We start from the raw sequence: 24,149 nt of genomic DNA, 5'->3' as shown, positions 1-24,149 counted from the left end.
GCACTATTTCCTCGGGATCGAGGTTATTCGTCGAGCAGATGGCTTCTTTCTTCATCAGCGGAAGTATGCTCATGAGCTTCTGGACCGTGCCGGGATGCTTAACTGCAAACTGGCTGCCACACCTGTTGATACGAAGGCCAAGCTCTCCGCCACAGATGGTTCTCCTGCTTCAGATGCTCCGTTCTACAGGTCGATCGTTGGTGCTCTTCAGTACCTCACTCTTACTCGTCCGGAGCTCCAGTACGCTGTGCAGCAGGTTTGCCTCCATATGCATGCTCCACGTGATGCTCACTGGACCGCGGTCAAGCGCATTCTGCGCTATATCCGTGGCACCTTGGATCTTGGGTTGTCACTTCAGGCTTCATCATCTCTGGACATGACGGCTTATTCTGACGCCGATTGGGCCGGCTGCCCTGACACGCGCCGCTCGACCTTTGGTTATTGCGTCTACCTTGGACCATCGCTCATCTCCTGGTCGTCCAAGCGGCAGCCCGTTGTCTCCCGCTCCAGTGCTAAAGCAGAGTACCGCGCCGTTGCCAACGTCGTCGCCGATTGTTCCTGGCTTCGTCAGCTGTTGCATGAGCTCTTGTCTCCGGTTGACAAGGCTACGATTGTCTACTGTGACAATGTTTCTGCAGTCTACCTCTCCGCCAACCCGGTTCATCATCGACGCACCAAGCACATTGAGATTGATATCCACTTTGTTCGGGAACAGGTAGCTCTTGGTCATGTACGCGTGCTACATGTCCCTACGTCCCAACAGTTTGCTGACATCATGACCAAGGGCTTGTCTACTGCGTCTTTTGAGGAGTTCCGATCCAGTCTTTGCGTCAACCATGGTGCCGCTTCGACTGCGGGGGGTGTTGAGATGTAGATAACATATGTGTATTTCTTGTACAACAAGCCCTCCTCCTTCCATGTATAGTCGAGGACGTGGCTATCCTTTGTACTTATATATACGTGCATATTGCACCCGATCAATATATCGTGAGTTGCATAATTCTCTACAATGATAATACCAGTACCTGTTGAGTGTTGTCATTCGAGCTCGGAGCTCGGACAGCCGCTCGTTCCGATTACATATAGCGGGTCACTGATCTCACTGGACGGTTCGCTACTGACTGCCTACTGGCAACATTCACGCCTGCGCTGCGCCTCCGTCCCGTGACTTGCCTGCCTTCCCCTGCCGCCGCGACTGGGACTGGGAGAGCTTCGGGGCGCCATGGCGCAAACCCCACCGATTCCCCGCGTCAGCCTCGGCACCCAAGGACTGGAGGTGATCTTCTTCCCCTTGCCCTCTCGCCACCCTCCATTTATTATGCAGAGTCCTCCCTTCCTCTTCCTCCCGGTCTCACTGAATCGAATCGAATGATCCAACAACCAAGGTGTCCAAGCTGGGGTTCGGGTGCATGGGCCTCACAGGCTCCTACAACTCCCCGGTCGAGGACGACGCGGGCATCGCCGTCATCACGCACGCCTTCCGCCGCGGCGTCACCTTCTTCGACACCTCCGACGTCTACGGGCCCCACGCCAACGAGATCCTCCTCGGCAAGGTTGTTTCTTTTTCTTCTGCGTCCCCTTCCTTTGCCAAAGAGGGAGACTGAGTGTGGAAAGATTGGTCGTCCCAGGCGCTGAAGCAGCTGCCGCGGGAGCAGGTGCAGGTGGCCACCAAGTTTGGGATTCAGCGGGATGCCCAGGGCAAGAGCACCATCTGCGGCCGCCCGGAGTACGTCCGCGCCTGCTGCGAGGCCAGCCTGCACCGCCTCGGCGTCGACCACATCGACCTCTACTACCAGCACCGCATCGACACCACCATCCCCATCGAGGACACGGTCGCTCTCTTCTCACTGCCACCCACCCCTTTCTTCCTGGTCATGAGAATCCCTGTGTTTTTTTTTTTTGAAAGATCCAGCAAATTGCTGGCTTGATTCAGATTTAGCAGGAAGAATCCCTGTGTTTATGTTTGATTGGTGTGATTCCTTGGTCTAATTACTGGGCTCAATTTGCTCTAGATTGGTGAGCTCAAGAAGCTCGTGGGGGAGGGGAAGGTCAAGTACATTGGGTTATCGGAGGCGAGCCCCGACACCATCAGGCGTGCTCACGCTGTGCACCCCATCTCTGCCGTGCAGATGGAGTGGTCTCTGTGGGCTCGCGACATCGAGCCCGAGATCGTGCCTCTCTGCAGGTGAATTTCTGCATCACAGGCTCTAACTCGTGTGCCTCCATGATCGATAGTCCTCATTGACTGACCATGTGTTGTATGGACCATAGAGAACTAGGGATTGGAATTGTTCCCTACAGCCCGATTGCCCGTGGGTTTTTCGGTGGAAGGGGAGTGACACAGCAAGTGTCTGCTGAATCTAGTCTGGTACCGATACAATCAGTTGGTTTCTGCACTAGTCATTTCTTTTTAATTATACTTAGGCCTGAACCCCCTCTCTCTGTGTAATTGGTGTTTTTAGAAAGGCCATCCACGTTTTTCGGCTGAGAACCTGGAGAAGAACAAGCAACTTTATCTGAAAATGGAAGAACTGGCCAAGAAGCACCAGTGCAGCCCTGCTCAGCTAGCTTTATCCTGGGTTCTGCATCAAGGGGATGATGTGGTTCCGATACCAGGTCTAATGCCGTGTCCTTCTCATTTCATTGATGTCACATAGTGTTGAACATGTGCAATGATTTCCTGGAGTTATAAATTCACATAATAGGCGAAAAAACGGAAGATCCTCTTGCTTGCATGTGCATTCTGATAGAAGTGAAATGTGTGGTTTAAGAAATCTTAGTGAAGTATACGAGATACAAAGAGAGATGTTCCAACTGCAATCTAGCTGTCTTTGGCAGACAAACATAGAATTTCATGGTAATATGAACACCCTCTTTGAGATCTGATCTTTTGCTCTACAGTTTGTGCCATGGTGTTTGTTGTTGCCGCCAGTCCCTCGCCTCCCTCCTCCTGGCTCTCTCAGACGCCGTGGCACAAACCAACGAAGAAGAAGATCAGAGGAAGGAGAAGGACACGGAGATACGGTGGATTTTCCGAACGCCACTTCCTGAGCACGAACTCAGCACAACACCACACACTTACAATGATCACCGCAGCTGCCTTTATACCCGGGCAACGCTGGGCTCCAACCCACTCGCACCTGCCCACTCGCGCGCTCCGATCGGCCCGCTCTGCACGCCCCGCGACGCGCTCCGCGCGCGCGCCCTGCGCCGAGCCCTCAACGATCACGCGCTCCCGCTGCGCTCGGATCACGCACTGACCTAGTCTACACACACACCCGTGCGGTGTTCACCTGCACGGACACGCCCATGCACCACACGCACCTACACACACTACTCGCCGCGTGCCCGACACGCCCGACCCGGCCAGCTCGCGCCCATACACGCGCTGGTCGTGTCCGGTGCATCGCCGCGGCTTATTAGCCCAACAGTGTTGTCCTAGTTTTGAACTGGCATTAAGCTGAACTGTGAAACGTTTTGATGCCTCGGAACAATGGCCTAATTTATCCACAAAAAGACCTCTTTCGCTGCTTCCAAGTTGCAAACAAGTAGTACATCAATAGTGAAGATCATTTTTCCAGTAGACTAGCATTGTATCACTGACAAATATGCTGTACAATTTCTCAGGGACTACTAAGATTAAGAATCTAGACTCCAACATTGACTCCTTGACGGTGAGGCTCACGGAAGATGACCTCAAAGAGATTAGCAACGAGATACGCGAAGAAGATGTTGCCGGTGGAAGGCAATATACTTCATTTGCGAAATTCACCTGGAATTATGCGGATACGCCAAAGAAGTGAAACTACAAAAGATTGTGGAGACGGTGAAACAAGCATGCCATGCTATGTGCTAGTGTGATGAATGGTGCTCCCTGTATCTTCATCTTGTGAATTATCCCGTGAATAAGAACATGTGCACTGTCTCCACCTGCCGTGTAAATTTATGTTCCTTGTACTCCTCTATGTTCGTGTCACAGAAGACTGAGACTGTGCTAGCTATGTTCGTGTCTCTCTAGTCTTACCGGCTTTCCGTGACAACAATTACACCGTTGGAAAATGTATCTGCTCAAAGAGATATTCAGAAGCATATCAAGCCGTTTCAAATTAAAAAAAAGCAACAACAAGAAAAACACTCCTATCTAAGCTGGGAGCAGATGAACCACGTGTTCTAGCAAGTCATGAATGCAACACGCTCCATAGATCCCCTGCACGCTGCAGCTGAACATGAGATGATCCAGCCGTTGCCATGAAGGGACATTACCGAAAAAGGCTTTCGCCCCGCTTTATAGATAAAGCAAACCGCCAAGAGCACACATACAGAGTCAAGTCCACAAACACGCACACACCCAAGTCTCACGATCAAGTACAAAGGTTCTGCTGAGGGCACAGCTCAACAAGCCCAAAAAAATAAAAAAGACAGAACACGCCGGACGAAGAAGACGTCTAGTCAGGCTCCGGCGGGGGCGGCGGCGACAGGCGAACGGCCATCGATCGGAGGTCGGCGATGAAGGCGGAGATGGCGTCACGGTCCAGGGGGCGGCTAAGCGGCCGCCAAAGCTGCAAGAAACCCGAGAGTTTGAAGAGAGCGTCAGTAGACCGACGAAGAGGAGTGCGCTGAATCACGAGCTTATTGCGGACAGTCCAGAGGGTCCAGGCGAGGACCCCAATCTCAAGCCACCTAATGTGGCGAGAAGTCGCGGGGACAACTGGAGTTCGGCAAATAAGTCCGGGAAGTTGGTGTGGCACCAATCTCCACCGACCACTTCGCGAAAACAGCTCCAAAGGAACTGGGCGGAAACGCAGGAGAAGAAAATGTGGTTCAAGTCTTCGGGGACCCCACAGAGCGGGCATAAGCCAGTGCCCGGGCCATTGCGCTTGCGAACCTCCAACCCGGACGGGATCCGACCACGAATCCATTGCCACATGAAGATGCGGATCTTCAGAGGCAGGCGGATGGACCAAACCATCGAAAGAGGGAGTGGGGCGGCAGATGGAGCGATGGCCAGGTAGAGCGACTTGGTGGAGAATTGGCCCGAAGGCTCAAGGCGCCATCGCACTAGGTCAGGACCACCATCCACGAAGGGTTCATGGAGAGCAACACAGTCAAGTAACTCACGCCAGGCGGCGGATTCCATGGGGCCAAAGGCCCGCCGGAAAGCAAGGCGCCCTAAGTCAAGAAGGGCCCTATCAACAGAGATCACGGGGTCAACGGAGATGGAGAAGAGGCCAGGGAAGCGAGACGCGAAGGGGGTGTCTCCGGCCCAACGATCAACCAGAACGGCGTCGAGGTTCCAGATCCCACCGAGATGGAGGTCCCGATACGGAGAACCGGAAGAAGCTGGACGATCGACTGCCAGAACTGAGAACCTCCAGACTTCTGGCAGAAGGCGAGAGTCTATCCGCGCAGGTATTTGTTCCGGATGATGTCAAGCCAAAGACCACCGTGCCCTTGCGAGATTCGCCAAAGCCAGCGGGAGAGGAGGGCAATATTCATGCGTTTAGAGGACATGATGCCAATGCCACCTTGCTCCCGGGGCTTGCAAATGTCAGGCCAACTGACCATATGATACTTCTGCTTCTCCTTGTCGCCCGCCCAGTAAAAGCGGGACTGGATCTTGGCAATCTCCTTATGAAGGGTCTCGTGGAGGCTGTAGAAGCTCATAAGAAACAAGAGGAGGCTGGAGAGGGGAGAATTGATGAGGATAGTCCGGGCCGCTTTGGACAGCCACCTCCCCTGCCAGGGCTCGACGCACGTTTGGAGCTTGGCCACGGAGGGGCGCAAGTCCGCGACGGTAAGCCTGGTGTCACTAATGGGCGTCTCCAAGTATGTAGTGGGGAATGAGCCCATGCGGCAATTAAGCCTGTTGGCGATGGCCAAAGACTCGGCGGGGGGGGGGGGGGTATCCCATCACCATCACATCGCTCTTGTCGAAGTTGATCTTGAGGCCCGACATCTGTTGGAAGCATAGGAGGAGGAACTTGAGGTTGGAGATATCATTCTCCGAGCCTTCAACCATAATGATAGTGTCGTCAGCATACTGGAGAATGGATATCCCGGCGCCACCGGCGAGATGGGGGGTAATCCCACGAATATGGCCCGCGGCTTTCGCCTTATCAAGGATGGATGCCAGCGCGTCCACGACCATATTGAACAAGAACGGGGAAAAGGGTCGCCTTGTCTGACCCCACATAGGGTGGGGAAGAAAGGGCCGATCTCACCGTTTATGTTCACGGCCGTATGACCACAAGTAACCATTTGCATGACACGAGTTATCCACCGGTCGTCAAAACCCTTCCGAAGAAGAACCTCCCTAAGGAAGGGCCAGCTAACCGTGTCGTAAGCCTTATGGAAGTCAATCTTCAGAAAAACCGCCTTGAGGTTTTTGGAGCGGACCTCATGGAGGACTTCATGAAGGACTAGGACCCCATCCAGGATGTACCGGCCCTTAATGAAAGTCGACTGGTTGGGGAGCGTGACACGGTCAGCTAGCAGGGTCACCCTATTGGCGTATCCTTTAGCCAGGATCCGGAAGATGACGTTAATGACCGTGATCGGACGAAATTGGCGGATGTCAGACGCCCCCGGAACCTTCGGGATGAGCGAGCTGATCCTGTAGTTGAGTCGCCCGAGATCAATGAAGCCAACGTAGAACTCGTCGAAGATAGCCATGACCTCCGGTTTAATCACATTCCAGAATGACTGGAAGAATTTCACGGGGGGCCATCCGGTCCAGGTGCAGAGGAGGAGTTCATGCCCTTGATGGCATCCCAGACCTCCTGCTCGGAGAAGGGGGCCGTAAGGGCCGCGTTCTCCGCCTCAGACACCAACTGGGAGCCGGCCCAACAGTCGGGGGCAAGAGAGAGGCCGCTCCTAGGAGCGGCAGAGAATAAGGATCTATAGAATCTGTCGATGTGAGATCGAATGTCGCGGGGGGCTTCAAGAAGTGTCTCACCATCCCACAAGAGAGGGATGGTGTTGCGTCTACGGCGGCCGTTGGCAATGGCCTGGAAGTATGTCGTATTCGTGTCACCCTTCAAGACCCACTTCTGGGCACCCCGGAGGCGCCAATAGGCCTCCTCATCGGTGTAGATCACGGAGAGCTGGTCTTCCAGGTCGTACCGGGAAAGCCACTCGTCCGGAGAGCCCAACCGAATCAGCGCGCAGGTCAAGGGCCTGGATCGCTGATAACAACGTCTTCTTGCGGTCACGAAGGTCACGACCCAGATTAGCGCCCCACCCCTTCATGAGCTGACGTGCCCGCTTCGCGCAGAAGTGCCACGAGTCAATGGCCGAGGGGGGGCGGGGGTGGGTGCGAGCCTCGATCCACCGAGTGCCAACCGCCTCAATGAACCCGGTTTGGGAGAGCCAGAAGTTCTCGAACCGGAATCGAGGAGGGACTGGTGGACGCTCATCAGCAGAAGAGAGGAGAAGGGGAACGTGGTCTGAGCCAATCCTGGTGATGGCGTGGAGGGAGGCTAAGGGGTAACGGAGGTACCAATCCGAGGACACTAGGACCCGGTCCAGGACGGACTGGGTCAGGGAGGCTTGCCGGTTGGTCCAGGTGAACCTGGCACCAATCCGGTCAATCTCGCGAAGACCAAGGTTGGCAATGAAGTCATTGAACATCTGCATCCGGGCAAAGCAGACATTGGCATTCCTCTTGTCCTCCGCCACGCGAAGGAGGTTAAAATCGCCACCAACCACCACCGGAAGGGAAGCCGAGGAGATCTTCCGGTGGATCTCCTCGAGGAAGGCGGCAGATCGACTGTGGTCTGCGGGCCCGTAGACGATGATGACCTCCCACTTGAAGTTGAGAGATCTCTCGAAGAGCTCCATGCTCACAAAGAATTCCCCCCGGTCCATGCTTCCCACCTTGAAGGTGGCATCCTTTACGCCTAAAAGGATGCCACCCGAGTGGCCGGCGCTCCCACTAGAAGGGAGCCAATGCCACGCAAAGAGGTGAGAGCTCAGACGGTCAAGCTCGGGGAGCGAGAATTCAAGACGCATGGTTTCCTGGATGGCGACAATGTCAATGTGTTCCTCCCGCAAGTAGTCTATGAGTTGGCGGCGTCGGCCATCATGGCCGAAACCGCATATGTTCCAGAACAAAGCACGCATTAAGGTGCCATTGGGGGGCTGCTTGACCCCAGAACGCGAGAGGCACTTTGAGCACGGAGAGCCGCTGTGCGAGAGCGAGTGCGGCCACGGATTTCGACCCCACTCACCGGGGGAGGGGCACCTAACTGCCTCAACGCAGCCGGAAGGGGGGTCTCACCGGCAGAAGGGGGGACAGGGGGCAGGAGGAGAGCCGCACGGGCCTCCGCGAGCCTCCCATCCAGTATCTCGCGGGCGCGGATCGCCGCAATCTGGACTAAGGGGGACCAGATTCCCCTCGAAAAATGATCGCAGAGTCCGAGGCCACCTTTGCAAGGTTGCTAAGAGGGATCGACTCGAGAGCAGAGAAGGAGCAAGACGAGGCCGAAGGGGGGACGGCGGGCGTACCTGGCTCCAGGTTCCGCGCAGCAGCCCGGATCTCCGCCCGCTCGGAGATGGGCAGAGCCGGACTACCCTCGGGGTGAGCAGCATCCAGCCGAGCACTCCGACGGGCCGCAATCACCGGGGAGGAGGCCGACCGGCCGCGGCGAGAGTAGGCCGCTGACCGTGGAGGGGGTGGCTAGGCGGCCATGGGGGTGGTCACCCTGGCCTCCCCATCCGTGGTCAGGGCCCGTGCGGGTGAGGCCAGAAGCGCGGGCCCAGCGCAGCTGAGGAGGATCAGAGCCGGGGTCGAAGCCGTGGGCGGAAGCAGCAGAGACGGGAGCGCCTCGAGGAGAGGAGGTTGAGCGGCCGCCGGGAGGGGGGGGCGCCGGAGGGGGGGCGTCATCCACCAGGGCTATAGCCACCTCAGGGAGAGCCAACAGATCCATCTGCAGCAGACTGGGCTCCGGAGTAGCAGCCAAGGGGGGGGGGCAACTCCGGACCCAGTGTGACGAGAGCCGCCGAAGAGGGAGAGCGCGGGGAAGAAGCCGGGCAGACGACTAGGCCGACACTGGATATGTCGCTCGCCTCGGAGAAAGTCGTCACGGACACGGGGGGGTCGCCGAGGGCCTGGCAGGGCGCGGCCTGGCGGCCCTTGCCCCCGGCTGCCGGAGGCGGAGGTGAGTAGGAAGGGGAGCGGGAGTCTTCCGACCCCCCTCGTCATCGGAGTGGTGCGAGCGAGCATGGTGACGACCGCGGTAGTCTCCGTCGGCCCCCGGGTTGCCACCAGGGAGGCCGACATCAAAGGAGCGGGGGCGGCCGACGTGGTTGGGAGGCTCGGGGGAGATCCTGAGGTCGAAGCCCTGGTCGTTGAAGAAAACTCGGACGGTGGTGCGGAGCTTGGAGGAGTCGAGGCACTTGACCTTGACCCGGACCTCCTCCTCTTTGCGTAGCGAGAGCTCATCGACCACCACCACCTTGCCCAGGAGACGAGACATCTGGCGGATGACGAGCTCAGACCGCGCAATATCAGGGAGGTCGGCGACAAGGATCCAAGCGGTGTCAAGAACGGCCACCGCCTGAGCGTCAAGGATCGGCTCGGATATGTCGACAACCAGCTGGTTGAGAGCGAGCGTGATCCAGCCACTGCGCGTCGTGTAGCCGTAGCTGACGAAGTCAGGGAAGAGGACAGTGAAGATGTGGCCAGCGGTGGGGGTGACCGCCCAGTCCCACTGGCGGCGGTAGAGGTGGTTGAGCTCGGCCTCGATCATCTCCGGGGAGGCCACCCCGTCCACCACGGTGACGACCGCCTGGAGGGTCGGCGAGGGTGGCGGAATGTCGGGGACCTCGAGGTGGAAGAAGCCAAGCCCCTCGATGCCGTGGCCGTACATCATGAGCTCCGACACCACCAGTCTATCCGAGCACAGGAGAGCAGGGTGACCCGGATCCTTGCAGAGGTAGCAGCATTGGGGATTGACACAGTTGACCTGCGAGTGGCCTCCCACTCCACAGTTGAAACAGGGGGGCAAGGGAGGCCGGAGACGGGCCCGGGAGTGGTGGAGGAACCCGGGGCCGCCGTGGGGGGCACGGGCGGAGCGCCACGGGCACCCCGACGCTTCTTCTTCTTGGCCGGACCCGTACGTCCGCGAGCAGCGCCACCGCCCGTGGCTGGGGCCGAGGTCGCGGGCGCAGCCGCATGGGGAGGCACATAGCAGTGGGGCGCATCGTCCGGCGGAGGGCCCTGGGTGCGGGGGGAAGCCGGACGAGCAGGCCAGGTCGGGGATGGCGAGCGCCCACGACGCGGCGGCGGGGAGGGGGAGCGGCGGCGGGCCCTCCAATCGCCCGAGGTGGCCGGGCGGGGGGAGCGGGAGCGACCCCGTCCCTCCCGACGGGAAGGGGAGTGGCGGCCCTCCCGTAGTTCCCTGAGCTCCTGATGGAGCTCTTCTTCGCGACGCAGGGAGTCCGGGGACGGGCGCGAACCGTCTAGGCGATCCCCAGCCCGTCGCTTGGAGCGAACAGCCCCGTCACCCCGCTCCCTTGGCATGGGAGGCCGCGACAGGGAAGGGAGGGACGCGGGTGGCGGGGGGGGAGCCGGACGCCGGGGGCGAAGGGGGGCCGGGAAGGCGCCGGACGAGGGGAGGGTTGGCATTGGGGGGGCGGTCGGAGGAAGGGGACGAGCAAATGGCGGTGGCGGAGAAGGGGACAGGGGGTCGGGGAAAGCCACAGGGGAGCCAGATCGAACGGACTGGCTCCCTGGGCCTAGGGCAAGCACGCGGCCCAGCAGCGGATGGGCGGCCCAAGGAGGGGAGCAGGCCTCCCGAAGGCCCACGTCGCTGGGGCGGGCCGGGGCCCAGGAGCCCAGGAGCAGGGTCGGCCTGGCCCACGAGGCGGGGAAGCACCATCGCCCGAAGGGTTTCCCCTTCCAGGGCAGGCGCCGCCGCCGCCGCCGGCGGGCCACCGGCACGAGCAGCCAGACCGCCGGGAGATGGACGCGAGGCGCAGAAACGCAGGTCCGACGACCCGAAAGATGCTATGAAAGGCCTGAAGGAAGAGGATCACCGGGACACAGCCGACTCTGGCCGAGAAGAGGGAGCCGAGGTGGGCGGGGGAGACACCGGCCGGACCGCCGCCGTCGGGCGACACCAGGAGGAGCGGGCGGCCCCTCGGTCAGAACGGCCAGCCACGCCCCAGGTGTGTACGCGCCGGCGACGAGCCAAGCCACCAGCCAAGGCCCTGCCTTTGAAACCGTCCGCCCAAGACTGGCTCGAGGGCATCGACGGCGGCCGTGGCGCCCGCGAAGCGGTGGCAGAACCCCGCACGAGGGGGGCTGAGCCACCATCCCGGCGTAGCACCATGGCGCAGCGAGGCACAGAGGCGGAGGGGGCGGAGGGGGGAGCGGGCGGAGGGAAGGGCTCCTTGTCCGCAAAGTCGGACCACTGAAAGCGAGGCTCGGAGGGCGCCACGGCCCCGGCCAACGCCGGAGCGGACGAGGAAAGAGGCGGCAGCGGCCGCGTCTGGACGGGGTGCTCGCCGGCCGGCACGGGAGGGGCGGAGGCGAAGGGAGCGTCGGGATGCAGGGGCGCGCCTGCGCTGCCGTCCGAATCGCCAGAGCTCAGCTCCATCAGTGAATCATTTAGATGCTCACCGTGTTGAAGTTCACACATGGATAGCTATCTCACGAAGGGACATTAAGGCCGACGATGCAATCATCTTCGCTAATCCAGTTCAGCAAGAGATTGAGGCCTTGATGGAAATTATTCACAATTTTGGCGAGGTGACAGGACTTAAAGTTAATCTGTAGAAATCGACGGCCACACCTATCTGCTGTCTGGACATAAATTTAGAGAAGATTTTGCAGAGCTTTGGAGGACAGATGACAACTTTCCCTAGAGCATACTCCCTCCATCAAAAAATATAAGAGTGTTTAGATAACTAATTTAGTGATATAAACGCTTTTACATTTTTTTACGGAGAGAGTATCATGGTTTGCCGATCACTCTGACAAGGCTAAGAATGGTCCATCTACATTGCAGGGTACCATAAAAGAGCTCACAGTTTTTTTTGAGAGTACGCAATAGCGTACCTTAGCTTTATAGAAGATGGAAATATGTACAAGAAATTGTTACAAATTAGGGGTATGATCTGGCACACTACCTAACCGATGTTGCCAGAGATCCCCAACTCCACTCCAACACTACATTCTACTATTCACAAAATATGCTACTCCACGTCCTCCTGCCAACGCCCAAGTGCGCATAATTTCGAAAGCCTGCATGGTGAAATACTGCACCGTGTCAATCGCAGTTCTCTGACCAAAAACCATACCGTTTCTATGCTTCCAAAGCTGCCAAGTGAATAGCATCACCAGCGAATCGAAACCCTTTCTGTGATCAGCTGGAATTTGTGCGCGACTCGTCATCCACCAGTCCTCTAAGGAGTCATTTGTGGTCGGGACCAGAGAGATATCCACCCGAGCTTGTTGAAAGCATTTGTGCCAGACTTGTCGAGCAAATACACATTGAACCAGGATGTGATCCACCATGTCTTCCTCCTGGGCACATATGTAGCATGGTGATCTATGATCTTGAAGCCCATGTCAGAATCTACGATCGGCCGTCCAGAGACGATAATGCGTGGCTAGCCACATGAACAACTTGCATGAGAGAGGAGCCCAACACTTCCAGATGGCACCTGCCGGGGCAAAGCCAATGCTACCTTGCCAAAGCATCGCGTAAGTAGATGCCGAAGAGTAGACGCCAAGGTTGTTCCATTTCCAGATTGGGGTGTCCACCTGCGTTGGGTCAAGCTGAATGGTAATCATGATCTCCCAAAGCCGGACAAGTTGCACCAGAACCTCTGCCGACAAGTCCCCGGATACATCATTGGCCCAGCGATGTAGAAGAAGAGCATCCGCTACTGTCCTCCTGTTGGCGACTTGCGTGCGCACACATGCACGAACCAGCGGCGCGATCTCAGTAATGGTGGAGCCATTGAGCCATCTGTCCTTCCAGAAAAAGATACGCTGTCCGTCTCCCACCTTCCACTGAACAAGGCTTGTGAAAGCCACCTGTGTCTGCTTGTCCATAGTAAGCGAAAGGCCCTGCCATGGCCTGCCCTGATCCGTGCGCTTCAGCCATTCCCAGCGCAGTCGAAGGGCGAGCCCCTGCCTGTTGAGGTCGAGCACTCCGAGTCCTCCAAGATGTTTGGGATGGTAGACTCGCTTCCAGGCCACCAAGCATTTGCCTCCATGTATTTGCTTCGATCCCGCCCAGAAGAACGCACGACAGGTTGTATCCACTTGATTCAGTGCCCATTTGGGGGCCTCAGCGACTAGTAAGTGATGCATAGGCCTGGCACGAACCACATTATTCACTAGAATCAGTCGTCCTGGCCTTGTAACGAGCCCTCTTTGCCAGCCCGGTGGGAAATTGAGGACTTGATCCACAATTGGTTGCCACTCCGCTCTCGTAAGTTGTTTGATCAAAAGTTGTAATCCAAGGTATCTACACGGGAAGTGGTCCATGCTCCAGGGTAAAGCTTGAGAAACCCGCTGTCGATCCGCATCGTCCGATTGGATCATGATCGCCGAAGACTTGGCAAAATTCATATGTAGTCCCGACGCTCTGCCAAAAATTTCCAGAGCTTCCTTGACGAAGCACAAGTCGCTGATCGTGGGCCTGATGAAAAGTATCACATCGTCCGCATAAATCGACAGTCTCTGAAGAGGAGTGCAGCCTGGCATTGCACTGATCGCACCCATCTGCCGTGCTTTGATCATCATGGAAGAGAGCGTGTCCATGGCAATAACAAACAGAAGAGGGCAAACTGGGTCTCCTTGGCGCAACCCCTTCGCATGCCTGAACTTTTTTCCCTGACAACCATTTACTATCACTCTTGAGCTTGCTGTGGTGAGTAGAGTAGCCAGGCGTGAACACCATAGTTCTGAGAACCCTTTCGCACGCAGCACTTCAAACAAGAAGGACCAGGAGATTGAGTCAAATGCACGTGAGATGTCCAATTTCAGCATCACACCTTTAGCCTTCTTTTTGTGCAAATTGCAGGCCACCTGTCTAACAAGCAGGAAATTGTCATGTATATTTCTCCCACGGATATAAGCAGATTGATTCATCTTCACCAACTCTCCCATACGCGAGCAGAGCCTAGATGCCATCAGTTTTGAGTTTATCTTAGGAATGCTATGAAGGAGGCTGATTGGCCTGAAGTCTTCGATCTGACAAGCATCAGGTTGTTTAGGTATGAGGGTGATTATCGCTTGGTTGAGCCTACCAAATCCTCTGCCATTTCCCAACTGGAATTTGTGAATAGCCGTCATTATGTCGCCTTTGATAATCCGCCAGGCTTTTCTAAAAAATAGACCGATGAAACCATCCGGTCCGGGCGCGCGCTCCGCGGGCATCTCCTTGATCACTGACCAGACCTCCTCCTCGGTGTAGATACTGTCTGACTCGTGCAAGTCAAGGGGCTCTACCTCCAGAAAGGCCAAGTCCATGGTCTGATCTCTGGAATGATATGTGCCCAACAGCTCCTTGTAAGTGTCATAGAACACATCTTCCTTGCCCTTTTGCTCTGTAATGATCTGATCGCCATGATGTAGTGCCGGGATGAAGTTCCTAAGCTTCCTGCCATTGGCAATGAGGTGGAAAAGCTTCATGTTGGCATCTCCCTCACTGAGCCAACGTATCCTAGAACGCTGCCTGGCAATTGTGCGTTCGAGTGATGCCAACCCAAGGGAGGTGAGCTTCAGCGTATTGCGCAGCCACCTCTCTCCTCCTGTCAGAAGTCTATGGTCCAGCGCCTTGTCGAGTTGCAGAATAATCCAGTTAGCGACTGCAATCTGTAGCTTAACATTCCCCACTTTTTTCTGGCCCCACGTAGTGAGAAACGGTGCCGTGTTTCTAAGTAGCATATCTAGCCGATGGAAAGGTTATGTGATCTCCGGATCGCACTTCCAGGCTTCCTCCACTGCTTCCTCAAACCCGTCCAATTTAGTCCAAAAAGACTCAAATTGGAATCTCCTATGCGGGTGAAGGTGATCGTCCAAAGCCAGATGAAGTGGGCAATGATCTGATGTAGCTGTGGACAAAGCCTGCAGCAGACAATCAGGATGATCTAGTTCCCAATCAACCGAGACGAAAGCTCGGTCAATTTTAGTCATGGTGGGCACCTCTCTCTCGTTGCACCAAGTAAAAAGCCGGCCGTGGAGAAAGAGCTCCTTCAGACCATTATCATCGACAAATCTTCTGAATCTGCTCATCATACGCCTATCTAGGAGAGAGTTACTCTTGTCAGAGGCCTGTAGTATTAAGTTGAAATCACCAATTACTAGCCAAGGACCCGGACAGAGCAATCTTCTGGCCGTAAGCTCCTCCAAGAATTGAATCTTCTCGCCATCATCCTGAGGCCCGTAGACGACTGAGAGCCACCAGGGCGCTCCATCCATAGGTGCAACGTAAGCCGTGACAGAGTTGCTATCCCGCACACAGTTAGATATGCCAATAACTGATGAGTCCCATGCCAGTATGATGCCACCTCGAGTCCCAACAGACGGCAAGTACGCAAACCCATCATAGGATGGGCCACAACATTGCAAAATAATAAACTGGTATACAAACTCGAGTTTAGACTCCTGGATACAAAGAATTGTCGGCCTACTGGAATCTACAAACTCTCTCAACGCCTTCCGCTTAGTCGGACTGTTCAAACCTCGAACATTCCATCTGATCAACTCCAACTTGACGCGCGACATTGGGTGTAACGAGCACTCCCAAATCCGCACAACCTAGGCCATGGCGATGGCCTCCGAAGTGCCCTCCTTCCCAAAGTCCAACGACAACGACTTCCCGAAGATTGCCGCAATGGTGCGCAGATGTCGTTCTTGCAGCGGTGAGTTGAAAAGGCCTAGCAGTTGGTCAAGCGATTCCTCCGAGATCGCTAACTCGTCCGGGGAAATGCCCAAGGCTTGCAGCAACTTCGATTTCTCGCAATAGAGGCGGTGCTAGTTTCTTGAGTAGCCCAGAGCAGAAAGACTTGATGTTAGTGAGGGCTGCTAGCTCTTTGGAGGAGAGGTTGGTAGAGATAGTTGTTTGTGCCAGATTGAGGCTCCCCTCTCCAATATCTCCCACCGTGGACGTGGGCACTGTGCGTGCATGGGCATGCAACGTAGTCACATCTCCACCCTTTCCAGCCTCAGACACGGGCCCCACCAGATCAGATTCCAAGATGGGCATTGGTGCCTCCATTGATTCCCTAGCCTCGTGAGTGGCCAACATCTCCGCAACTGGGTCCAGCCAGCAGATCGTGACAGCGGACCGACCGTGGGCGGTGGGATCAACTGCACCATCGTAGGTGCCACAGCCCGGATTGGAGACGATCGCGCTGGCTCAATGAGCCGTAGCGGATCCGAGGCGCAATCCACCACCAACTCTGGGCCCTGCCCCACGACCGGAACAATAGCCACCACCAACTCTGGGGCCTGGCTCTCGACAACCACAGCCGTCGTCGGCCGGATAGCCTCGGGATTCTGCACAGCCTGATCCTTCGAGAGGCCAGCTTGTCGGTCCACCTCGGGATCCAGGACCTGTATTCTCACCAACCACCTTATCTGGGACCATGGTCTCGATCTCCGCGACAGCGGACCGAGTTGGCGCTCCCAACCGTCCAACTGACGCGAGACCAATCACCGGAGGCGAATTCGAAATCCGCTCCACTACAGTCCACCTGGACCCCACTCATGACCGCATCCCCAGCCGGGCCACTCCTGCACATTGGTGGGATGCACCAGTTAGAGGGCCCCACACGTCCTTCCAGGACCTGGCGATAGGACCTGCCAGCGCCGGCGCCTCCCATCGGACCAGCATAATTCCGGCCAAACCCACGGTTGTCGCAGTCGCCGCGCGTCCAGCTCTGCACCATCCACTCGCCGCCCTAAGAAGCCGCCGAACAGCCTGGCAAGCCGCTCTGGCCACTGTTGCCGTCTGAGCTAGGCGAGCGACACCAGAGCTCTGGAGGAGAGAAATCCCGCAACCTGCCAATGTGAACCAAGATCGGATATTCCAACAGCTGACGAAACGACGGGCGGCGCTCCGCCGGGTTCTCTCCAAGTGCAGGCGGCTCCGGCACCCACAATCTCCGGCAAGCCGGGATCTCGTCCGGGTCTACGCACCAGGCACGAAGCTTGAATAGAGAGAGGTCTTCCCTGCTTTCTGTCTCCGGTGCCAGGCTATCAATCAGACATGAACTCCCCAGTAGCTCCGCCGCTGTGGATCTGGCCCAAGCATGGGACGGCACACCCTCGATCATCAGATCAACCTAAACACGCATCAATCTGGATTTTGCCTGAGCCTGCCTCAACCACGGCTTGATGAAGAGCTTGAAACCCTGGTGCTCCACCGATGGACTGGCCAATGCTCTATTCCGGAGTTCACGCGAAGCAAACACGATGAGGAAATCCTCCGGGTGATATTTGTGCACCGAGAAGCAATGGCGCGGGATGTTGAGCTCTTCAGAGATTGCTATAGCTGCATCCACACATGAAACCGACGGCCGTGATCCCCCGACATAAGCCACCATGGCCAGCTGCGGCCGGCGCTCAAGGTCATCCATCCCCTCAGAGCGCGCCAAGATGCAGACCTCCGCCGCCGCCGGGGCCGAGGTAGTGTAGGCGGGCACCATGGGAGGGAAGCTGGGCGGAACTGGCAAAGGCAGCACACGCGGTGCGTCCTGCCTAGGCTCCGTCAGCAACCCCCCCACATTGTGCAGCGACGCCGGCACCGGCCCGGTCCTGGCAACCTTGGAGATCACCGCGCGACAGAGCTCATCCGCCGAGACGGGACTGCGCGACCTCTTGCACTGGGAGGAAACATGTCCAGGTAGCCCGCATCGGATGCACATGGGGTCGTTCGTGCAGTCCTGCCGCCGGTGACCATCTTTGAAACACCTGAAACAGAGACCCCAAAGATCCTGCGGGATCTGACGATGCTCCGACGAGGTAGGAGAGCTCCGACCATCCTGCGCGCCAGCACCCTACTGGCGCCGCAGCGCACGACGGCGGCGCCACATGGCCTTGCGGGAAGGCCCTGTCTTGCGCCATCCCGCATCAGGCGCGGGGGCCGCCTGGACCGTAGGACCGACCACCGCAGCGCCCGCCGACGAGGAGCCCGCCGACCCCGGCGAGCCAGATAGGCCGAGACTGGACACCACCGGCCTGTCGCGCGAGAAGGTCGACGAGACCGAGGGAGGGCTGCGCGACCCGGAAGCCATTGACGCCAACTGGTGGAGAGAGGGGGTCAGGGGGGGAGGGAAGGAGGAGAAGGGGCCCGCAAGGGCGCAGGCAAGCGACGAGGACGCCGGGGCCGGAGTGGCCGCCGGTGGGGAGGCGTGGACGCCGGGGCCGGAGTGGCCGCCGGCGGGAGCGGGGAGGGAGCGCTAGGCGGAGGGAGCGCCCTTGCGGGGAGGGAGCGCTCGGCGAGTTATTCTATCTATGGAGAGAGCGACCTTGCCGTTTCCTCGGCCTGGGTAGAACGGTATGACAGCTCCAGCCATGTTCCAAAGGATGATTTCATCTCTAATCTTTTGCACCATCACCGTGGAAGGCAGTGATTCTTGCTGGAAGATGCGTGTGTTCCGCTCGCGCCACACTTTCCAGGCAATAAGATGAATCAATGAGAGTGTGCCTTTTTTCTTCCCTCTAGGTGCCTGCAAGTGACACCTATTCATCCACTCGAGATGGAAGAATAGGACTGTTAGGGCTGCACTTGCCGAGGGCATCTACAACGCCGGTGCTAAGACCAGGCCCTAGGTTCCAATTCCTGGCCGTTTCGTTAAAATCCCGATCCATCCCAGGATTCTGGCTGGCATCAATGCCAAGCCTGTCGTCGGGCGCCTGGTTTCTTTTCTTTTTTTCCCGCGTGGGCCTTTCTAACAAGAGCAATAGATCCTCAACCTATCACGGTATCACGGTAGCGCTCAAATAGGCGCGTGTGCGTTGCCCCAACAGACTCCACCATCGATGCTTCTCCCTTAATTATTATTTTTATGTTCAAAGCGTCCGTCCATTGTAAATGCCCTGAAGATACCTGGATTAAAAACCTGGCGCACTGCACAATAATACAACTCCCGTGCTGCAACATTAGACATGGGATTCCGGACAAGATCAAATGGAACTGAACGGCAAGTGGCAGTACACTGCGGGCTCTGCATATCGGGCTCAATTCCAAGGCATCTGCAAGACGATGTTTTATTTGAGACAAGGTAGATCATCACCTAAAGAAGACCTGACCCGCAACAGATGGGCCGACAGGTTTGTTACTCCCAAGCAAACGGTGGCCAAATTGGCTGGTCCTGGCGGGCTGGCCCGATGGCCTGCGTGCCCGGTCCGTGATGGGCCTGGCAGGAGACATTTATAATCGGGCCCTGGCGGCAAGTGGCTTGTACAACACGGGTGCCGACACAACACGACCCACTTACTATTTTTATATTTTTAAGAATCTTATTATATACTTCCACCGTTCCAGAATATAAGGTGTATTGACTTCCATGCAAGTCAACCATATGAATGTTTGACCAAGATTCTAGAATAAAATAACAACATCTGTGACACCTAATAGATAAAATATGAAACTACTTTTCATGACAGATCAAAAGGTATAAACTTTGTATTGTGGATATTGATACATTTTCTAAAAACTCGGTCAAACATGCACTCGTTTGACTTTTGAAAAAACAAATACACCTTTTTTTTAGTACACCTTGTACAAAGGAACGAAGGAGTATTAGCCAACAGTCCAAATAGGCCCAAAATAGCCCCAAATCAGGCGAGCCGGTGTGCTAAACGGGTTGTGCCGTGTCTGGGCCAGGGAGCGCGGCACGAGTGCCGGCCCGGCACGGCCTGTGTATTAGGCGTGCCTGGGTGGGTCGTGCCGGCCCGTTTAGGCCAGGCCGTGCCGGGGTCTCCTCCTAAGCCCTAGCGTCCGATCCATCCTGCCTCCCCGCCGCCGCTCACGCACGCGCCTACAATCTTTCTCGTTTCCTCTGCTCTATCTGCCTCGCCTCGCCTGTCCTCCTCCTGGACGTCCCCGTCCCCATTGGCCGCCACGCTCGCTCCGCCCACTTTTCTCGACGCCGTTCGGCCGCAGCTCTTCAGCCTGTTCCTCTACCGTCCCCAACTCCCCATCGGCCGCACTCGCCGCCCGCGCGTGCTCGGGTAGACGTGCCTGCGTCCTGCGCCGCCGCCGTCGAACGTGCCGTGGCCGGCTGTCCGCACGCGCAGCGTCGCCTCTGTCTCTCGCTCTCCACGCCGACGTCGCACTCGCCGCGCACACTGCGCGGAGTCGTGGTGACCTTCTCTCTCGTTCGTCGGAAGCCATGGGGGAGCCTAGCAAAGAGCTCCTGGACCTCCCGTCGGGGCTCAATCCACCCTCCTTCATCGGTGTGGCTCTCATCCCCGTCCCCGCCTCCCCCAGATTCCTCTGTGGTTGGTGTTCGCCTTCCTCCTTTGCAATGTTTAGGGGTTTTGTTGATTTGCAGAATCGCTGTTCGCGGGCAGAGAGCAGCACAAGAGCAAGCGCAAGGCGGGGCCTCCCACCGACCCACTCCCAAAGAGCCAAGGTATATGTTCTTGTTGCTACTCTGTGCAGCTCCGAAAATAGATGAACCGTTGCGCGAGATTGGTTATGTTTGTTTAGTCCAAGCTCATCAGAGAATCATATCAACATGTATGTGTTCACCCTAGTTCTTCCGATTCATTAATCAGTGGCACTGTTTGGTTGTTGCTAAGAACGAGCTTGAACCATACGGCTATTTAGGTTCTCTTGACTGGAAAACTGCCTGTTGGGGCTGTTAACATAGTAGCTCATTGTGTGAAACAATTTCTATGTACAATTTTTTGACTGAAATATCATAGGGAAAGCCTCTACATTGTAATTTTCTAAATGAAAAGGTAAATATTTACATGTCCAAGTGGACAGATACAAAAGGAGTTTGTTTGTTGGCTTATGTACTTCTCCCCCTGAATTTTCTGTTTAACTTGGGTGTTGCAATTCTGCCTAGTTCTTGGAAAAGTGAAGGATTTCTTGGGAGAGATGGCAAAGGCCAATGAGAAATTGCAGCTTGATGCGCAGGTAGGCTTCTAATTGATTTTGCGTTAGATCAGTGTCCCTACTGTTACTTAGCTCCATTTTATCTTTGTGCAGAACAAGCGGCCTGAGGAGTATGACATAGAAGCACTCACTGGAAATGAAAAGGAATATATTGAGATGGTAAAGCTAATCTATCCTCAGGGACATGGTGGAGAAAACATTGTTACCGAGCTAACTGATGAGCATAGTTCTGTTTGCAGGATTTGATTCTCGGTGTAGCTGATCTTCATTCAGAGCAGGCTGTGGATGCAGCTGAGGCGACAATGAGCAGCTTCCCACCCTTGGGAAGTTCATTTGCTAGCAGCTCATCTGACTCAGAAGATGATAACGATGAAGATGATGACGATGAGCCTGAAATGCCTAGCAAAGAAAAATGTGGCAATCCAGATAAACCGGAGGCTAATCCAGCCAAAGGGAAGAAGCCCAATAAAAGACAGAAGATTGTTGTTCTCAACTAGGATCCTTGTCATCCTTGACAAACAAGGGCAGGGAGCTTTGCTGCTTCTCAGGAACACCTAAGTTTTGTGCTGTGTGATGCTCAGGTTAACTGGGGCCTGTATCCTTGTGGGCTAAGTGATGTCATGCTCCACTCCAGCAATACAATGTGGGACAGTATCGTCTGTTCTGAAATAGCGTTCCATGTACTATCCTGTTTCCTTCACGAATTGTTCAGGTGCTTAATGCCCTTGAAGAGAACACAGAATAGGGTTCTATGTAGTTTTAGCACCTCCTTTTTTTGAGAAAAGACACCCAAAGGGGTCTTATATACCCCCTTCGTTCCTAAATCTAAGTCTTTTTAGAGGTTTCAAATAGACTACAACTTACGGATGTATATACACATTTTAAAGTGTAGATTCACTCATTTTGCTTCGTATGTAGTCATTTGTTGAAATCTTCGAAAAGACTTATATTTAGGAACGGAGGGAGTATAATATTTTGCAAAGAAAACAGTACGAAATGACAACTCTACACAAAACGATCATAAAGATAAATATACAATTGCAAACCTTCATGGCCGTCTTCCTTTGATTGTTTGCCGCTCGTCGGAGGTTACGAAGACCCTTGTCTGCTGGCAATGGGATCTACTAACCGAAGAGGGTTGGAGAAACTGGACCTTGCCAAGCTCTGACCGAAGAGGATTGGAGAAACTGGACGTTACCAAGATCTGAAGAGAGGGCCAGATCAGACGAGAGGCCTGAAAGACATTATTCCAACACGGCAAGTCGCCACAACCCTCGTCGATGTTGCCAAGGAATAAAATCTAAGTAAAACAAGGACATATATAGAACTAAGAAAACAGAAGGGTGGGTTCCCCACTCCTCTGGTCACCGACAAAGCCATGGGGCACGAAGGTGGAGGGGATCGAGGCAGCGGTGTGGACGAGACCATGTGTGGAGGTTAGGGTTGGAGTGGGCCTAAGTTACTAAAACTAATTTGGTACTAGTTTTAGCCCTTAATTCTATGTGAGACATATTTTCCATGTTTCATCCCCCCCCCCCCCCTCCCCCAACCCCATTTCACTTAGACCCGAAGACGGGTATTTAAAAATATGATGTTTTCCCAATTACATCGGTAAAGAAAATGGGGAAGGGGTTTGTTTTGTAAAACAATGGGTATCTGGATGAAAGGGCGATAGAAGGAACGTGGTGTCACCATCATCGGTCGTCACCTTGATAAGAGAGGTGGTTGGTTGGTTGTGCCACCACGACCTCTTCTCTCGCTTACCCGCCACACGCTAGTTTCTCATCTAGTATCTCTGATGTCCTGTTAGTGCGCAAAGTTTGTTGAAGCAAAATTTTCAAGAAGTATTTTCTCTAGTTTAAATATCACCCCACAAAGAATCTACACAAGTGTTGTTTATTGGGCCTCGTTTGGTTTGAAGGTTTCTCATAGGAAACACATAGGAATAAGGATTCTAGAGAAAAACTTTTTATAGATGCATTCGATTTGTAGGAAACGAGTACATGAATTCCTTAGGAATAAGTTACTATACTAAAGCGGGAAGCATTCAATTTTTCTCTTTCTTTTGAATTTTTTTCACATTTTTACTGTTCATTTTACGTGGCAACATAAACAGCAAAAGTAAAAGTAAACCGTGCCTGTTAATAAGCAGTGTTTGAAAAAAAAATTGGTTCAGAAAATAATGTTTCCAAAAAAAAGCCCATGGTTCAGAAAGAATCTGGGATTTTTACACATCATTTCTCTCCCTCTCCTGCACCCTCACGTCCTTATATAAAAGGTTACGATTTAGGATTTTTCTACACATCATTTCTCTTCATCAGCCTACCGGTGCAGAGCCAACTTGATCGTCTCCTGCTCCTTTTCCAATGGTGTTGCTGCCGATGCACAAAACATTAAACGGAACAGTATATTTGCATGAACAATAATCCATGGGAAATAAATTCTCTATTGATTATTGTCCATTTTACAGCACGACATCAGCGAACAGTACACCAACAATTATCACCAAAAAAGTATCCGAATAAAGCCAGAACTGCTAACTGAAACAATAGCCTAAATTACTATACTAAAGCGGGAAGCATCCGATTTTTCTCTTTTTTTGATTTTTTTTGCACTTTTACGGTTCATTTTACGTGGCAACATAAACAACAAAAGTAAAGTGAACCATGCCTGTTAATAAATGGTGTTTCAAAAAAAAAACCTGATTCAGAAAATAATGAATAGTGTTAAAAAAATGCCCGTGGTTCAGAAAGAAACTGGGATTTTTCCCTCACGTCCTTATATAAAAGGTTAAGATTTAGGATTTTTCAACACATCATTTCTCTCCATCGGTGTACCGGTGCAGAGCCGCCTCGATCATCTCCCGCTCCTTTCCAATGATGTTCCTGCGGAGGCACAAAACAGTAAACCGGAACAGTATATTTGCATGCACAATAATCTGTGGAAAATAAATTATCTATCAATTATTGTCCATTTTACACCACGATATCAGCGAACAATACACCAATAATTATCCGAACAAAAACAAAAAAGTATTTGAATAAAGCCAGAACT

At 54.6% G+C, this 24,149-nt stretch overlaps 3 protein-coding genes across 4 annotated transcripts; 2 read left to right on the top strand and 1 right to left on the bottom strand.

Moving 5' to 3' along the window:
* Window positions 1–1,090: 1,090 nt before the first annotated feature.
* Window positions 1,091–4,017, top strand: LOC123070142 (probable aldo-keto reductase 1). Its single transcript, XM_044493165.1, has 7 exons — window positions 1,091–1,276; window positions 1,386–1,553; window positions 1,629–1,832; window positions 2,013–2,185; window positions 2,272–2,368; window positions 2,463–2,616; window positions 3,628–4,017. Exons 1-7 carry the CDS (start codon window positions 1,223–1,225, stop codon window positions 3,801–3,803), a joined length of 1,026 nt encoding a protein of 341 aa, XP_044349100.1. The 5' UTR covers window positions 1,091–1,222; the 3' UTR covers window positions 3,804–4,017.
* An 11,563-nt stretch (window positions 4,018–15,580) lies between these two features.
* Window positions 15,581–18,663, bottom strand: LOC123065440 (uncharacterized). The gene has a single exon (XM_044488713.1). The coding sequence runs from the start codon at window positions 17,887–17,889 to the stop codon at window positions 17,308–17,310; it is 582 nt and encodes a 193-aa protein (XP_044344648.1). The 5' UTR covers window positions 17,890–18,663; the 3' UTR covers window positions 15,581–17,307.
* A 1,314-nt stretch (window positions 18,664–19,977) lies between these two features.
* LOC123070141 (nucleolin) lies at window positions 19,978–21,992 on the top strand. Of its 2 annotated transcripts, XR_006433474.1 has the most exons (6): window positions 19,978–20,425; window positions 20,524–20,604; window positions 21,046–21,116; window positions 21,189–21,254; window positions 21,335–21,644; window positions 21,680–21,992. XR_006433474.1 is itself a non-coding variant. In XM_044493164.1 (5 exons), the coding sequence occupies exons 1-5, from the start codon at window positions 20,362–20,364 to the stop codon at window positions 21,590–21,592; spliced, it is 540 nt and encodes a 179-aa protein (XP_044349099.1). In that variant the 5' UTR covers window positions 19,978–20,361; the 3' UTR covers window positions 21,593–21,992. The 2 variants fall into 2 exon arrangements, 1 of the variants encoding a protein (XP_044349099.1); XM_044493164.1 differs by having other exon boundaries at window positions 21,335–21,992.
* The last annotated feature ends 2,157 nt before the right edge of the window (window positions 21,993–24,149 follow it).

This window comes from Triticum aestivum, chromosome 3B (genome assembly GCF_018294505.1).
Source record: "Triticum aestivum cultivar Chinese Spring chromosome 3B, IWGSC CS RefSeq v2.1, whole genome shotgun sequence".
Taxonomy (NCBI): domain Eukaryota; kingdom Viridiplantae; phylum Streptophyta; class Magnoliopsida; order Poales; family Poaceae; genus Triticum; species Triticum aestivum.
The sequence above is the reverse complement of the archived record's forward strand: the minus strand, read 5'-3'. Positions and strand labels throughout refer to the sequence as shown.

Excerpts from the sequence above, each read along its gene's own strand:
- LOC123070142 (XM_044493165.1), top strand. The coding sequence starts at position 1,223 with ATGGCGCAAACCCCACCGATTCCCCGCGTCAGCCTCGGCACCCAAGGA. Across the intron at positions 1,277-1,385 it reads TCGGCACCCAAGGACTGGAG|GTGTCCAAGCTGGGGTTCGG; the intron begins GTGATCTTCTTC and ends CCAACAACCAAG. Across the intron at positions 2,369-2,462 it reads TGTCTGCTGAATCTAGTCTG|AAAGGCCATCCACGTTTTTC; the intron begins GTACCGATACAA and ends TGGTGTTTTTAG.
- LOC123065440 (XM_044488713.1), bottom strand. The coding sequence starts at position 17,889 with ATGTGCATCCGATGCGGGCTACCTGGACATGTTTCCTCCCAGTGCAAG.
- LOC123070141 (XM_044493164.1), top strand. The coding sequence starts at position 20,362 with ATGGGGGAGCCTAGCAAAGAGCTCCTGGACCTCCCGTCGGGGCTCAAT. Across the intron at positions 21,117-21,188 it reads AATTGCAGCTTGATGCGCAG|AACAAGCGGCCTGAGGAGTA; the intron begins GTAGGCTTCTAA and ends ATCTTTGTGCAG. Across the intron at positions 21,255-21,334 it reads AAAAGGAATATATTGAGATG|GATTTGATTCTCGGTGTAGC; the intron begins GTAAAGCTAATC and ends TTCTGTTTGCAG.